General features: G+C 36.5%; 1 protein-coding gene across 1 annotated transcript; it reads left to right on the top strand.

Annotated features, from left to right (window-relative positions):
* Positions 1 to 1215: 1215 nt before the first annotated feature.
* LOC110450415 (protein virilizer homolog) lies at positions 1216 to 15072 on the top strand (the record flags this gene model as incomplete). Its single annotated transcript, XM_021497913.1, has 14 exons — positions 1216 to 1368; positions 2730 to 2842; positions 3509 to 3595; positions 4134 to 4185; positions 5126 to 5261; positions 5993 to 7348; positions 8247 to 8341; positions 9882 to 9953; positions 10943 to 11023; positions 11823 to 11968; positions 12397 to 12476; positions 12856 to 13016; positions 13857 to 14114; positions 14984 to 15072. Coding segments are annotated over exons 1-14 (2837 nt in total), but the record flags the coding sequence as incomplete, so codon positions are not given.
* Between the last annotated feature and the right edge of the window lie 986 nt (positions 15073 to 16058).

Raw genomic sequence — 16058 nt, 5'->3', positions numbered from 1 at the left:
ATATAAAGTCGGCATCAGATCCGCACTATCTTCGTCTGCTGGATAACCGAACTACTCGTTAGTGAAGCGGACGTAAAACCTATCAATCAATCAATCCGCACTATCACAACTAACACAACACACATGGAGGCACAATCTAAAGGATGTACTCTTCTGTGGTTTCAATCACGTTCAAGTCTCGTTTTGATCTCTTGTAAGCGTTTTTTTGTAATATTTTACAAAGTATGATCAATTTTAATAGCAAAAATAACATGCATCTGAAAAATCTATCTAAAATCTAGAAGCCTGTTCTTTGTAGAACTTTTGTCACAAGAATTTAAAAAATGACCAATTTGGCGGCCGTTTTGAAAATGTGTTTTTCTGTGTATTTCTTAACACGAAAAGCCCAATTTTCACCTTTTTTTACTCTAGATTGATCACTTAAATCATTAGTGTGTTGCCATTTCAAATTGTAGCAAGTTAATTTTGCTGTACAACTTTATAATGTTCAATATAATGAAAATAATATGCAACAAAATTATACCTTTTTTGTATGTTTTTTTTTACATCTTTAGTGTAACCACGGAATTAGATTTAGATCTAAGTCCGTGGTGTAGCACTTTTGATTTTTGACCCCGAAATTTTGTCATTAAAAAATAAGGGGTAGGGGCAGTTTAAATTGCTTTTTTGAGTTAAAAGAATAAGGTAAAGAAATACTACTTTCATAATTTGAAAAAAAATGCAAACATTCATACATAGATCTGATAACACGTACACTTGGAAGATATTGTATGAATTTGTCCTGCAAGTAGTCAAAACAGCAAAATACACTTAAAATCACATATTATGTCAAATTGGTATCTCTGACCGATCATAGCACAAAAACGAGCAATGGACACATAATTAATTTTGTAATTTCTGCTATGCCATTAACTCTCTTTTCCAAAAAATGTATATATGAGAAAAAAGGTTGAATATACCGACATGACGTTTATGACTTCTCAGAGGTGTAGGAAGGACCGTCCGACGTTAAACAAGATTAAACCAAACTTAGACCGCTCGGCCATGCTACCTATAAGCTTATGATGCAAATCATAGGCCTTATGACCCATAATATTAATCGTGATTTTGTCTGCGTAGCAATAATATATGTCGGACATAAAAAAATTGGTGGTGTGCTACCTCGTTAAATTACTACCGACCGGAAGTTGACTTATTTTGTAGCGTGAACTTACGCAGGCGGAACAATTATTAGGCTGTATAGTGAGAGGAGTGAAAATGATAACGCCCGATTTCAGGTTATACACAGCATCCAATATGGCGGATACCGGGCCTGAGCTAGAATTATTGTTTTTTGATACATTTTCACACGAAGGACAGGGTGCTGAGGTAAGAAACTGCAAGAAAAGAGATGTCGTACAAGGTTGCTGTATCTGCAAATATATTCGAAGGACCGAATACTTTTCAATAAAAAGCAATAAAGAAGTGTACTTGGCTGGCATTTGTCACATGTTCGACCACAGGAGCATGAAGTTCTGTCAATAATGAATAATAACAGTAGTACACAAAAATACCTATAATATGCTATTTTTTAAGCATATTATAGTTGCTTTTTTTGTACTACTGTTAGTATTCATTATTGACAGAACTTCAGGCTCCTGTGGTTCGACTGACTCTACTGTAACTACATTTGCCATCTGTATTTGTACTGGAAATTAGCTCACTACTGAGCAAAGTCTATCGAGGGTGAGTGAGTGCGCTATATCAATCTTAGTCACTTTTGGTCGCAGTAGTGGCCTTCAACTGTTCTGAATTTTACAGTTGATTATATGCGATGGTAGGCCTAGTGCATTCCATTCTTTTATGGTAGCTGGTACAAATGAGTTTTTATATATGTCGGTGTTAAAACTAAGCACTTTGATGGATTTACTGTGCTGTGTTCTAGATGGTCTGGTATTAAACTGAAATAGCGAGTCAGCAGGTATGGGCACGAGGCCGTGAACTATTTTGTAAAGTAAAAACTAAACACTGGTCTTGTCTGTGTTTGGATATCGTTTGCTATTTAAGTTTAAGTTCCTCACTCATTTAGGACATGCTACTGTATCTGCTGTAATTTCTTTTAGGCATTAAGTACCTCTGGCAAATTACCGAAATATGTTGATTATTAATGTCTTCAAAACACGCTCTGTGGATCGGCATGTTATGCTCTGATTATAATCAGAACTTTAAATGATGTAAAAATCGGAAATTTTACATTTATGAAAAATGAAAATAAACATCTAACTGTATGCTATTAAAGTCAACATTACCATACACCTTATTGTTTTATGCAATCTTGTAGAATTGTTATCAATGAGTCCTGGATATTTTTTTCTAAATTTCAAAAGTCCCTTACTAACAGGTATAGTGGGTCCTAAAGCAGTAGGTGAGTCTGCATGGCAAGTTGCTTGTGTCCTTCCGCTGTATTATTAAATCTTCATCTATGCTGGTCCTTTTACGAAAGTTCAGGAAATGTTTTTTAATATAACAAATTTTCATCATAGCACTATCTGAAGCTCACAGGTATTTATTATATTTGTAACAGAAAAAAGAGAGTAGTGTACTTCCACTGGGAATCGAACCTGTGATCCCAGACTTCCTTAAGTTCCTAGTCGGTGGTGCCCCGTCTACCACTGAGTTAAAGGAAAATTTCCTCTAGCGCCAACCTAGAAGGCAACCGTGATCCTATGTTAATTTTTTTTTTTTTACAGCAACTCAATCTTGACCTGGTGCAGTTTCCCCGGCCAGTCATCATCCATGAAGTACGAGTGATCCCCCTTCAGACCAGGGTCCAGGCTGATGTTCCCGGAGGTGTCAGACTTGGGTAGGTCACATGTTAGGGTGAATTTTGTTGCATATAGTTATAGGGTTTTCTCAGACTCTTAAGGTGACTTGGAGTCATTCAGCTGAGCATCATCACCTGGAAATCCTACCTATCTTACCGGCTTAACTCTTCATTCACAGTCAGTTTCACCCCTTAAATTTCATAATGAACTTTTCCAACCTTTGAATTGGAAGAGTTAAAATGTGTCTTTGGGGGTGAATGAGTTAATTGACCCTTATCACCTTAGACAACGAGCTGTGTCACCTTGTTATTAGTACTGAATGTGATCTTCAAAACAAGCACTTGACACTTATTGAATCACTAGCTATCTGTATCAAAGACAGTGACCACAATTAATGGTCAGCAGTTTATTTTTGAATTGATATGAACTGTAGTGTTTGTCACAGGGATCTGTTAGCAGTGTTGGGGCGGGTAAGGGAGAACCGGAGGACACCGCCAACAGGCCTAGGTCGAGTGCTATTTTTGGTACTCATAGCATATGGTCAGTAAGTGATTATTTTGAGACAACTGCTTGATAGGGTTTAAAAATAAACTCTTGAAACATATCTTTGAATTAGTGAAACTTAATTTGACAACACTATTTTATTAATTTATATACAAGTATATATGTATCTATAATAAATAATTTTTCCTTTTTCTTTGCAGTGCCACAAATCCTTCAAGTTTTAAACTCGAGTTGTTTGTCAACAATTTAAGCAAGCCAAATGCTGCCACATTTGAAAGGCTTGGAGTGTAAGACCAATTTGTTTGTACTGTGATTTTGATTTAAAAAAAATCAATACTCTTTTTCTTTTAAACTTTTAGCTATATGTTAACATATTTTATAGAATGGAACATATAGTTAGCTATTATATTGGTGACTTTATATTTTGTATGTCATAAAACCAAATAGATAAATTTAATGACAGTTTTATCATTATCATATAGAAAAGATATTTCCAGTAAACAGTTTTGTAATCAGTAATATCTTCGATAGCAAACCTCATCACTTGAGTTTCATATAAGAAGGTTTTTTTGACAGCTGAAAAATGTTTAAAAAAGCAAACAAACAAAAAATGCAATATTTTTTGATGTGATATCTTGATTAATAATGGCAAGAAAAGTTATTATGAAGCAAAATGTACTCTACCGACAATTTTTGTTTAAGATGGTAAAACTTTGAATAACAATGTAAACAAACATTTTATACAGTAATATCTGCTGTATTATAATTAGTTGATTAGGATTATTTATAGATTTTGAAAATGTTTTATTTTGTTGTTGTTTTCAGACTAGATTATAAACAGAATGTGGATATCAAGTTACGAGCAGAAGGAGCGGAGGTGAGTGTGAAGTGATCATAATAATGATCTTTTCTATAGAATATATCACACAGTGTTTTTCCCACTTATGTAAATGTATTTATATGGGGTCGGAAATTGACCCCTTCCCAATGCAAAATTGGCATGTTGATTCCCAAAATTGACTTTAAATTCCGATTTGTTGGAAAATTTAAGGAAATTGATTTTATCCTCAAAATTCCAAAGTGGCTGGTCAAAAGTAATGAAAATTTGACCAAAGCAAACTACCATGTGCATAGAGCTGGATAATGTAACTGTAAGTATGTGCAAAGTCACAAATTAGATGTGACTTTTTGAAATCTTGATTGTTCAAATTTTTCCCAAAATTGTGCAATTATAGAATTACCCAAATAAGAAAGCTTGTCAGTGGTAGCAGTCTGGCATTGTCATGCTACAGTTAAATCCAAAAAATAATAAAGGGAAGTGTCTGTATGTTGGGATAAGCTAATGAAATATTCTGGTACTGTATCTTGCCTTTTAAATTGAAGAGTCAAAGCTAATTTTGGAGTCAAAATGATAATCTCAAGGGTCAGTTGAAAGCCCTGACCGATAAGGGATCCACAACCCTTAGTGATCCACACCAATCTTCTCCAGTCACACGTGTAATGGTATTGGGTCACCTACCCAACCATATGGGTTTTCTGAGTCCTGGTACGTTGTTTCCTCTCACATTAGGACCCCTTTTCTGCTTCCATCCAATTCAACAAAAGTGATTGATAAGAGTTGAGGAAATTGTTTTAAACTTGTTGTAAAATGATTAAGTTAGTTTGATCCACCTAGGTGATCCATACTCCTAACTTTCTAAGTGATTCAACCTAGTGATCCACCCTTATCAACAGTATAATTAATGTGCTTGATCTTTCTTCATCTTGTCTATATTTGTTACCTATATTTTCATCGTTGTACATATCTTTGACCACAGATTCCGACAGATGGGCTGATACTGAAGGGATGGTACACCACCATTACTATTGCAATCTATGGGACACTGACCGTGGTCAAGCCTGACCACTCCTCCCCACCACCACCTCCTCCTCCACAAGTCAGACAAAAGAGTTGTAAGCCTATCATGATATACAAGTTAACCTGTACATATTTTCCACTACGAAGACAAAAATACAATTTAGGTTTTAAATTTATGAGGTTTAATTGTACCTTGTGAAGTTCTGGTATGATACAGAACTCTTGGTGACAGAGTGTCTGGTTTTGGAAAGTTGTAAATAAGTTGTATTTATGATATTTCTTAAATCAAAATAAAACATGTTTACCATGTGTTTGTGACACAACAAGTGAAAAGTTTAACTATCACCATGTTTCGTGGGGAAATGATCAGTGTCCTGGTACATTCTGTACAATTTTGTTTCGTGAGATCTTTTTTCAGGCAAGTCATGAATGTAATTTTTCAAAATGTTCATGTCCAATTACTAAAAGATATAAATATGTGTGCTTCCCACAGGAAAACCATCCTTGAGTCCGAGACTCAAATATCTTTCCTAAAAATTACTAGGTAGTAAAAATAGAATAGAATAGAATAATTATTTTTCAATCTATGCATCTGCTTTGTATATTTATTTTAGGATGTGAAGAAAATATTTGATGTAACTTAATGTTCCTGAAGCTTGTAATATTATTGGTATGATCTCTGGAGCATACAATGCCATATTTCAGCTATTTCAACAAAAAGTGCTAGTACTGATATTTAGAATGTAAAATTTAATTAGCAATTTTAAATTAATGGTGGTGCTACTTCGTTGATGTGAACTCTGAAGCATGCCATATTATTTCTCAGCTATTGAAACAAGAACTGCTGGTGGAACTGACATGGCACGTCCTGACTGGGAACCAACACCAGCCAGACCTGTCTCCACATCAACAGATATCCCTCGGTCTGAGTGGGAGCCCCCGCCTCCTCGAGCTGCTCAGTCCAAGCCCCCACAGCAACATCCATTGGACTACATCCAGCAACAGGTCCAGCTGCAACAGAAACAGCAGCAGGCAGCACATTCCCAATCTCAGACTCTTCCGAACTTGTCTCATCCCCCTCCCAACCTCGCACTTCCGCCTCCTCAACCAGTCCCACCACCACAGACTAATATTCCCCCACCACAAATACCTGGACAACCCCCATCCGATATTTACAGAGGTGTGGAAGCTCCGTTTGACAGGGCACTCCACCCTGCATCCCAACATAGAGACATAATGCAGGAGTTCGTACAGAGTCCCAAAATGGGGCTCATTGACAGTCGTGATGGGGGGCACTTCGACGGACGTGAATCTCAGAGGGATTTTTCATCAGAAAAACGTGAGAACTATGAGAGCAGAGATGTGTATGATGAAAACAGATCACAGGGTTCTTACGAAAAAGACTATAGAACACACAAAGAATCAAATAGTCATGAGAGGGATTATGACCAATCTAGAGAAAGTTCTAGGGACAGAGAGTATAGAGACAGGGGAAGAGACCTAGGGGAAAAGGAACGAAGGGAAAAGGTATGGGAAAAGTTCCGTGAACGTGAACGAGAACGTGATACAGGTTTCAGAGAAAAAGCAAAAGACTATGGAGACCGGAGTCCTAGAGACTGGCCAAGAAGTCCTTCAAAACGAAAGTGGTCAAGGTCCAGATCACGTTCTCGATCACGATCAAGGTCAGACTCCAGATCACGATCAAGGTCGAGGTCAAGGTCTTATTCTAGATCAAGGTCATACTCAAGATCGCCAAGACGATCATCAAGATCTCCAAGGAGATCATTTTCAAGATCTCCAAGGAGATCATACTCAAGATCACCGAGACGGTCATATTCAAGGTCACCAAGGAGGTCAAGGTCGCGTTCAAGAACTCCAAGGAGGTCTTACTCACCAAGATCCCCAGGACCATTTAGATCTAAAGTTCCAAGGTCAAGGTCACCTCCAGAAATGCATCCAAGGTCACCAATTCACCCAAGGTCACCAGTGCATCCACGGTCACCTGCGCGTCCAATGTCACCCGTAATTTCAAGGTCACCTGCACCTGTACAGACCCCATTGTCCCCTCCCCAGGAGCTACCCCAGGTGGAGGAGTCACCGATTCCCATTATCAGACAGCCCCGTGAGACACGAGAACCCCTTAGGGAGCCTTCTCTGCCCCATGAAGAGATTATGGAAGCAGGTAAGAGAATAGGAAATGAGTGAAAAGTTACCATAAGGGGTTTATCAATCCAGGTAGAATTTGGTCATAAAGCAAGGAATCTATCCTATGTCGAGTTTTTATTATGTTTTCTACAACATTACTGGGAATGATTGCAAAATCTTCTGACTCTATATAGGCTTGTAACCTATTTGTCTTCATATGGACGTAGTGGAAATAGCAGAAATTTAGCTCAAAAATATGTTTTTGAAGTCTGTACTATGGAGAAGTGGTTGGACACTCTTCCTGTAAACAATATATGTTTATAATTTGTTAAGACATGTATATAAGTATTTTGCGCAGTTTTGTAGGGGAGATTATTGAGGAGGTCTGTCAGGCCAAATATTTTACCCTGTTTTGTAGAGGAGATTATTGATGAGGACGGTCAGACCAAATGTTTTGCCCTGTTTTGTAGGGGAGATAATGGATGAGGGTGGCCAGACAAAATGTTTTGCCCTGCTTTGTAAGAGAGATTATTGATGAGGTCTGTCAGACCAAATATTTTACCCTGTTTTGTAGAGGAGATTAATGATGAGGACGGTCAGACCAAATGTTTTCCCCTGTTTTGTAGGGGAGATAATTGATGAGGGCGGTCAGACAAAATGTTTTGCCCTGCTTTGTAAGAGAGATTATTGATGAGGACGGTCAAACCAAATGTTTTGCCCTGTTTTGTAGGGGAGATAATGGATGAGGGCGGTCAGACAAAATGTTTTGCCCTGCTTTGTAAGAGAGATTATTTGTGAGGTCTGTCAGATCAAATATTTTGTGCAGTTTCGTAGAGGAGATAATGGATGAGCGCGGTTAGACCAAATATTTTGCCCTGTTTTGTCGGGGAGATTATTGATGAGGGCAGTTACAAATATTTTGCCCTGTTTTGTAGGGGAGATTATTGATGAGGTTGGTCAGACCATCTTTGACCAGCTTACTCCTGAGCATTCACCAGGACCCATGTTTTCTTCAGACGGAGAAATTCAGGTGAGACGAGTATTTCTCTTACTTTGAATTGTTTGTTTGGTTTGAAATGATTTCAATTTATATCATAAAATAATTAAACCAGTATTTGAACAGTTTTACAAACTATGGTCTAATCTTGTCTCTAGTTGCATATTACTTTATTACCTCGCCTGTGAATATGACATACAGGGATAACTTTCTTCATCATCATATATTGTCAGCATCAATTTTCATAGGCAGTTTTGTTTTCAGAAAATGTGTTTTTTAGCCCTTTCACCACCTTAGACCATTATGGACTCATCCACATAAATGCATGGTAGAGTCTACCAAAGGTACCTAGGGGTGAAAGGGTTAAGCGTAACCAGATTTCAATGACACTTACCTGGTATACCTTTTACCCAAGTCTAGTACATTTATTGGCCAAGTTCATAAATATTCCATCGGCTGATGATTTTTTCATGGTAAATTTTGAGACATTATCAGATTAACTTGAAACTTGTTGGGTATAGCTTGCTCTTCAAGACCCTTAATGGGTTCTTGATGCTTGGCTTAATTGACTCATGTTGATGGTTTCTTATCACATTTGTGTCAATGATCATCTTATGACCACTTCTGGTGAATCTGAAATAACTAGAATGTCTGCCTTTGCCTCTGATTGACCGATACATTTTCTACTTTTTTTCAATGTCTTTTGGGTGATTATGACAAAACATTACACAGTTGGCTCTCTCATTGTCCTGACAAAGTCTTGCTATTTTTTCTTACCAATGAACAATCAAGGATGGCAATCTGTTTTCTGATTGGTTGAGACATTTGTAACTTCTCCACCAGGATATTGGAAACCAAAGTTCGTCTGAATAATGGTTCCATGGCCTTGAACGAATGCTGTTATTGTTATTTTTTAATTCAGATTCCTAAATGGTCACCCTGTCCTCTGATTGGTTGTTGGTTGAGACATTTTTTTTTATTAATTCTCAATTCTACCTGATGAAGTTTAAACAAACATTGTACACATATTTCCATCCTTGCGTTTATGAAGTGTTGTCTTATTTTGTTTTATTCACCCATGACAAATGTTGATGGCACATGTTATGGTATGGGGAGCAAGATGCACACACAATTATTTGCATGCTCTGCTCTGATTGGTCAATTTCCAAACTTGAGTTTCAACAAGATAACTTGCTTAGTCAAGTACAGTATTTTTTCTCCTTTTACCTCATTCCAGAAATAATTCACATCTTTAATGAGTAATAAAGTACAAATGTACTTTCTTCTCACATTTCCATATTTTCATACATTTAAACAATAATGCATCAGAGGCTTTTTTAGTATGTCAGATTAGCATGGGACATGCGTATATTATTCCGTCCTGTGACACTCTTGTTATCATTAAGTAATTAAAGTTGGTGACCTTCACCTAACAAACAAAAACAAAAAAGTGATACAGGCCATATAGACCTATTGTTTCTATTGAGGTAAAAGCCGATTATTTATGTGAACCCATTGAAAGTTAGACGAGATTCTATTGTTTTTCTCATGAATTATATTTTCTGTTTTGTAGGAGGTGGACGATACATACGAAAATATCTCTTCTGATGATGAACTGGAACTAGATGGCGATGACATGATGACAGTAAGCAAATATCTAAATCCTGGTTCAATGTCATATTTTGTCATGATGACGTTTGTTTTTCAAGACAATTTTTATGCCCCGCCATAATATGGGGGGCATATAGTGTTGCCCATGTCCGTCCCGTCCCGTCCTGATTCAATGTAAACACTTAGCAACTTCATTCTTTGACAGATTTTGGTCAAACTTTATACAAAGGTCAAGTATGAGTATACTCCTGACATCGTTGTCTTTCAGGGATCCAAGGCCAAGGTCAAACTTGCTATATATAGAAAATCATCAACTGATTCAATTTAAACACTTAGCAATTTCATTCTTTCATGGATTTTGGTCAAACTTTATGCAAAGGTCAAGTATGAGTATACTTGGGACATTGTTGTGTTTCAGGGTTCCAAGGTCAAGTCCATGGTCACTGTTGCTATATATAGAAAATCATCAACTGATTCAATTTAAACACTTAGCAACTTCATTCAATATGTTATGGAGATGGTAATAACATACAGAAAAAACATATGAATATTAAAATCAACTTAACTTTAAGTGTAGTACTTTGTGTGTGTGCATGTTTCAAGGTATCAAGATCAAAGTGGTTGTAACTTTTTATAGAACACTGAAACTAATTTCACATGGCAACGGGGGCATTTATGTTCTAGTTCATTATGATATAGTTTCAGTAATATGCTTTGTTGTATGTTATTTTTCTAGGTCACATTTTGTCATATGGCCTTGCTTTGATGTTAAACTTTGTTCTTATTATAAATTTTTTGGGAAAGTCATACTGAATATTTATTACATTGTTTCACATTTCTACAACACTACAATTTTTCTGGTGATCTTGTCTTTCAAGGTCATCAATTTTCATATCCTTAACAGATAAATTCAGACACACAAATTAGTTCATACTTTGGCACCACTCTATGACGTAATTTCATAATGGAAAAAACAATTGAGATCACACTGGGATTCACATGTTGTTATCTCATTACATCCAGAACATCGACATGTACGATATAGTTGACGACTACGCTACCATCTCGTTCAACCCATTCCAGTTTGAAGTGGCCAAACTTGTGGTAAGTGTGCTGTAATATGGATCTTGTTCTGCAATTAGCCAAAGGGGCAAACAGAGTCTCACGACACAATGAAGCTTAAGGGTTCTTGTTTTATTACAGGACAGTGAAATACAATTTGTTGGCATTTCTGCAGTACTGCAGTAGATAAGGGTGTAGATAAGGGTGTAGATAAGGGTGTGTAGATAAGGGTGGGCTTATTAACAGACAACGGCTTGGTGAGTAGATAAGGGTGGGCTTATTAACAGACATGGGCTTATTGGTGGATAAATCTAGTATTTAAGTATTGCAGATTAAATTTCGATTTTTCATCTATTTGGGATGAAACTGTTTCAGAAATACTGTTGACATCTGTGTGTTGACATCGTATTTCCATTTGACTAATCATACCAGTTTAAAGTTTTCTTAAATCTGATGTCGTCTTGTTTTCAAAAGTTATAAATTTCGAATTGTTTTAATATGATATAGATCATGTAAGCAAAATCAGTCTTTTAAGTTATTGAGAGAAATATTATAAACCTGAAGTTTAAAATATTTTATTCAAATTTTAAAGCAATATTATTAAAACCAACATTAAATGTACTTAAAGATTTCAAGGCAGACAGAAAGACTTATGTTGTCTGGCGTTTAAAATTCCTTCCTATCAATACAAAGAAACTCAGAAGCCACCAATATTGTAGGAAACACTTTTATTGCCGATTATTTGGGCAGAATGTTAGAAAAACACCAAATAAAATTAAATTGCAGATAACATTGGTAGAATTTGGTTTTACTAAATATGTGTTTTGGTTTTTACTCTTAGACAATGGCAGATGTGACACTGACCAAGTATGAGGAGGAGTTATCTGCCCTTCAGCAGCAGACGAACAAAGCTACAGAGAGACCCTCTGAGGCTACAGCTTTACTGGAACTTGTTGATGAATTCTCTTCCTCTGGCCATCATGGCAGGTTCGTTAATAACAAACAGTTGGCTGCTTTAATTTTCATCAATTGCGATACACTGAAAATGACACAGATTTGCTTTTTCAATGTCTGTCTAAATACCTTCTATAAGCAGTTTTCATTATTTGGCTGAAAATATGTAGCTTCTGTGAAAAATTTTGACAAAAAGAGAAATCTTTCGACATTCAAAGGTAAACAGTGTCTATTGATAATCAATACATATGTAAACATTTACTAATCACTCCTGGTTTTGATATATATAGAATTAACATGCTATCCCTGTAGTCCCAGGCTATGATAAATGTTGTCAGGATATGTAACCTCAAAGCCTGGACAATAGGTGTTGATAAATGTTGACTTTTTAATGATAACTGCATGAAAAACAACGAACTTGACCTCCAGGAAAGTAACTCTGTGATGATTGAAATTTCCAGGTGGATTGAAGCACTAGAAAGTGTGCCAAGTCTTCTTGTGAAGGGCTTGTCTTACCTTTTACAGCGAGAGAACAGATCAGGTAGGTAGTATTCTACAGGGGGAGCAATGAACAAGAGGTACGTGTGTTATTAGGACCATGCATCAGAGATGCTGGTGCTCCATAGTGATCAAGGTGTTTCTCCATCTACTTTTGTGTCTGGAACTTTTCTCATGATCCAAAAGCCAATATTTTTGGAATTTTACGTAGTGATACACTGCTATTATGATTGAGATTTTCAATTCATGTAGTGGTTTAAAAAAATCTTAAGGTCAAGGCCAAGTTAACCAACTAGAAAAGAAAAATTGAGATTTCAAAAATACATTGAAACACCCTTGACCAATCAGTGTTTGGTAATAATGGCAGACTAATTAGAGAATTAATGAAATAGGACATCTTATGAGAAGTTGTTTGTGTCCAGATGTCCTTGAGCAATTACTAGAGTGGTCACTGGAGGGACTTGACCTGGACAAGGCCATGGCACAACCTGAGACTGCCCACAAGGTTCGCCACCTCAAGATGGGCATCAAGCTGGCTGGGAGTATGTGTACCTGTAGTCGTGATATTGTCCTCAAGTGTCTGGTAAGTGGATTATCTCCCTTCTTTTGCTGTACCTTTGACATGTGACTTTTTGAATTGTCAGGATATTGTACAATGTCATGTAGGGAGATTTAGGGATCCCAGTACTACTTCCAAAAAAACAACTATGAATAGGAAACTTGTTTTCCCCATCATGGCTTTGATAAATTACTTCAGAAATGAAAACCAAACATGTTGGGTTTTTTTAAACATAAAAAAATGAATAAATAAGAGTGTTAGGATCATGAGTTTAAAAGGCAACAGTCTTAGACCAGGATTCAAACTTTTGACCTGAAATCATTGTACTGACACTCTAACCAACTGAGCTACCTGTTAAACAGTAGTACCCGGGCTCAGTCACGCTACAGTTATATCAAAAACTAAATTAAGGATTGGTTGCTGTGTGTACAAAATCTCTAGTGAATTGCCTGCTGAAAGGGATCCTTCAACAGACAAAGAGTAAAATGGACTGACTTTCAATAAGCTTATATCTATGTGAGCAGGCCCAGGAATCAAAAAACTTCTCAACTCTATATCTTTTCGATCAGGCCCAGGAATAAAAAAACCATCTCAACTCTAAGAAAGTTCTCCTTCTTAGATTATTTAAGTGAATGATGTGTTTTACCCTGTCTATCTGAATTTTTGTTTTTCGTACTAGATAAATTAGAAGCAATACAAAACTAGTATGATATGATGAAATAGTAATCCATTTGATAATAACTGTTTTCCTTGAACAACAATGTTTGCTTTTGCCTTCCACTTCTCTGACTTCTGTTTGCTCCTCCCAGAATGATTGAACCTTTTATAGACCTCATGTCAATAGTTGTATATGGTTTGTCACAGGCCATGGACATCCAGCATAAGCTACTAGATCTGTTTGTGGCACCCTACATGTCCTTCTCCCTCAAGCTCCAAATTGTACGTGCCATTGACCAGTCAACACGCTTCACCGACGGCATGCAGTGGTTCCTGGGCAAGCACATTCTACAGAACACAAAGGTCAAGGTTGACAGTGACGACAGTCAAAATGTCAAGACAGAATTGAACGATAATAAAGAGAGCTGTTATGAAAGGCTTATTGAATGTATGATGAAGAAACAGGTATGTTCATCCCTTTATCTCTGAAATGGTTAATTTTTTTAGATTGAAATTTTGATAGATTTCCTTCAAACGCAATCATATCTAGCAGTACATTCGTGTATCCGGTTGAAACGGTTGAACCGGTTGAACCTGTAAAGAAAATGACAGGTACAGATTTGGACCGAGGCTGACCTCAGGAAAATTTGGTACGTGTAGATTGAGGGGTCCAGACGTACCTGGCCGAAACTAAACTGCTGAATATTGCTAGTTTGCGTTATTTCTTTCTAAAACAATGTCAAGCCACATGTAGTTTTTAAGATACGTTATGTAATTTAGTGGACGCGTGAAAGAAGGGCATAATATTCTTGATACATTGTTTTTTATTCTCCGAAACTGTGTATTTTTAGCTCTGCTTATAGAACGGTTTAAGTGTGTTCGTTTATCGTGGAAAATTTCTGCGCCACACGTACCGTTTCAACCGGTAACGCGAATGTAGCCTAAGTGACATACTACATTTGTATTGTTGTTGATGAGTTTTTCTTTAGTTTCCATCATAGTCACACTGGAGAACCATGTTGGTTGTTTTTTAAACTTAACATGTTATCTTAAACTTGCTATTAAGTAATGGAACATAAGTTTGCTCTCAGCTATCAAAGTGACTGAAAATAAATGAATAGTGTTTACAAAAGAGAAAGCTCTTCCATAAATTTAGAAATAAAAGAAAACTATTAAAGATATAGTGGTAGAATAGCTGTCAGTGATTAGTTTTTCATGAAGGAAAATAGGTTCAAAATATGTTTATCATATGTAGAAAACTTGGAGCAATAGTTTGCTGTCTGTATTTTATTTCGTTCCAGAAAATATTTAGTTTTCACAATTGTGTGTTACAGGTTGCCAGGGTAACAATAGCAATGGCTGCCTTTTTGAAGAAAATTCACATTTATGAGTTGCTGTCTAGTCTAACTGGAAATGTTAAAAGGTAAGTTTGTGATTTACATCATACACATTGTGACAATGCCTTGCTGTACTAAACAAGTTCAACTACCCGTGGTGTTTTTTTTTACTTTATACCAAGAATGTTTTGCCACAGTTAAACCTTTGCTCTTTTAACCATTTACAATTAAAGGTGAATTTGTCATGAAGGCAAATATTTGTATACAGCTCACAGAATATACTACATGTATTTCTGATGTGACGTGCAAAAGTTGTCTTGTATACAGTATGTTCTTTGCTATTCAATAATTAGTGGGAAACAAGCACCATTATATAGTGTTATCATCACTCTCTGTCAGAAACAAGCACCATTATATAGTGTTATCATCGGGAAATGAAGGCTATCTCACTCTCTGTCAGAAACAAGCACCATTATATAGTGTTATCATCACTCTCTGTCAGAAACAAGCACCATTATATAGAGTTATCGTCACTCTCTGTCAGAAACAAACACCATTATATAGTGTTATCATCACTCTCTGTCAGAAACAAACACCATTATATAGTGTTATCATCACTCTCTGTCAGAAACAAGCACCATTATATAGTGTTATCATCGGGAAATGAAGGCTATCTCACTCTCTGTCAGAAACAAACACCATTATATAGTGTTATCATCGGGAAATGAAGGCTATCTCACTCTCTGTCAGAAACAAACACTATTATATAGTGATATCATCGGGAAATGAAGGCTATCTCACTCTCTGTCAGAAACAAACACTATTATATAGTGATATCATCGGGAAATGAAGGCTATCTAACTCTCTGTCAGAAACAAACACCATTATATAGTGTTATCATCGGGAAATGAGGGATATCTCACTCTCTGTCAGAAACAAACAACATTATATAGTGTTATCGTTGGGAAATGAAGGATATCTCACTCTCTGTCAGAAACAAGCACCATTATATAGTGTTATCATCACTCTCTGTCAGAAACAAACACCATTATATAGTGTTATCATTGGGAAG

The sequence above is a fragment of the Mizuhopecten yessoensis genome, unplaced genomic scaffold (assembly GCF_002113885.1).
Source record: "Mizuhopecten yessoensis strain PY_sf001 unplaced genomic scaffold, ASM211388v2 scaffold5227, whole genome shotgun sequence".
NCBI lineage: Eukaryota > Metazoa > Mollusca > Bivalvia > Pectinida > Pectinidae > Mizuhopecten > Mizuhopecten yessoensis.
The sequence above is the reverse complement of the archived record's forward strand: the minus strand, read 5'-3'. Positions and strand labels throughout refer to the sequence as shown.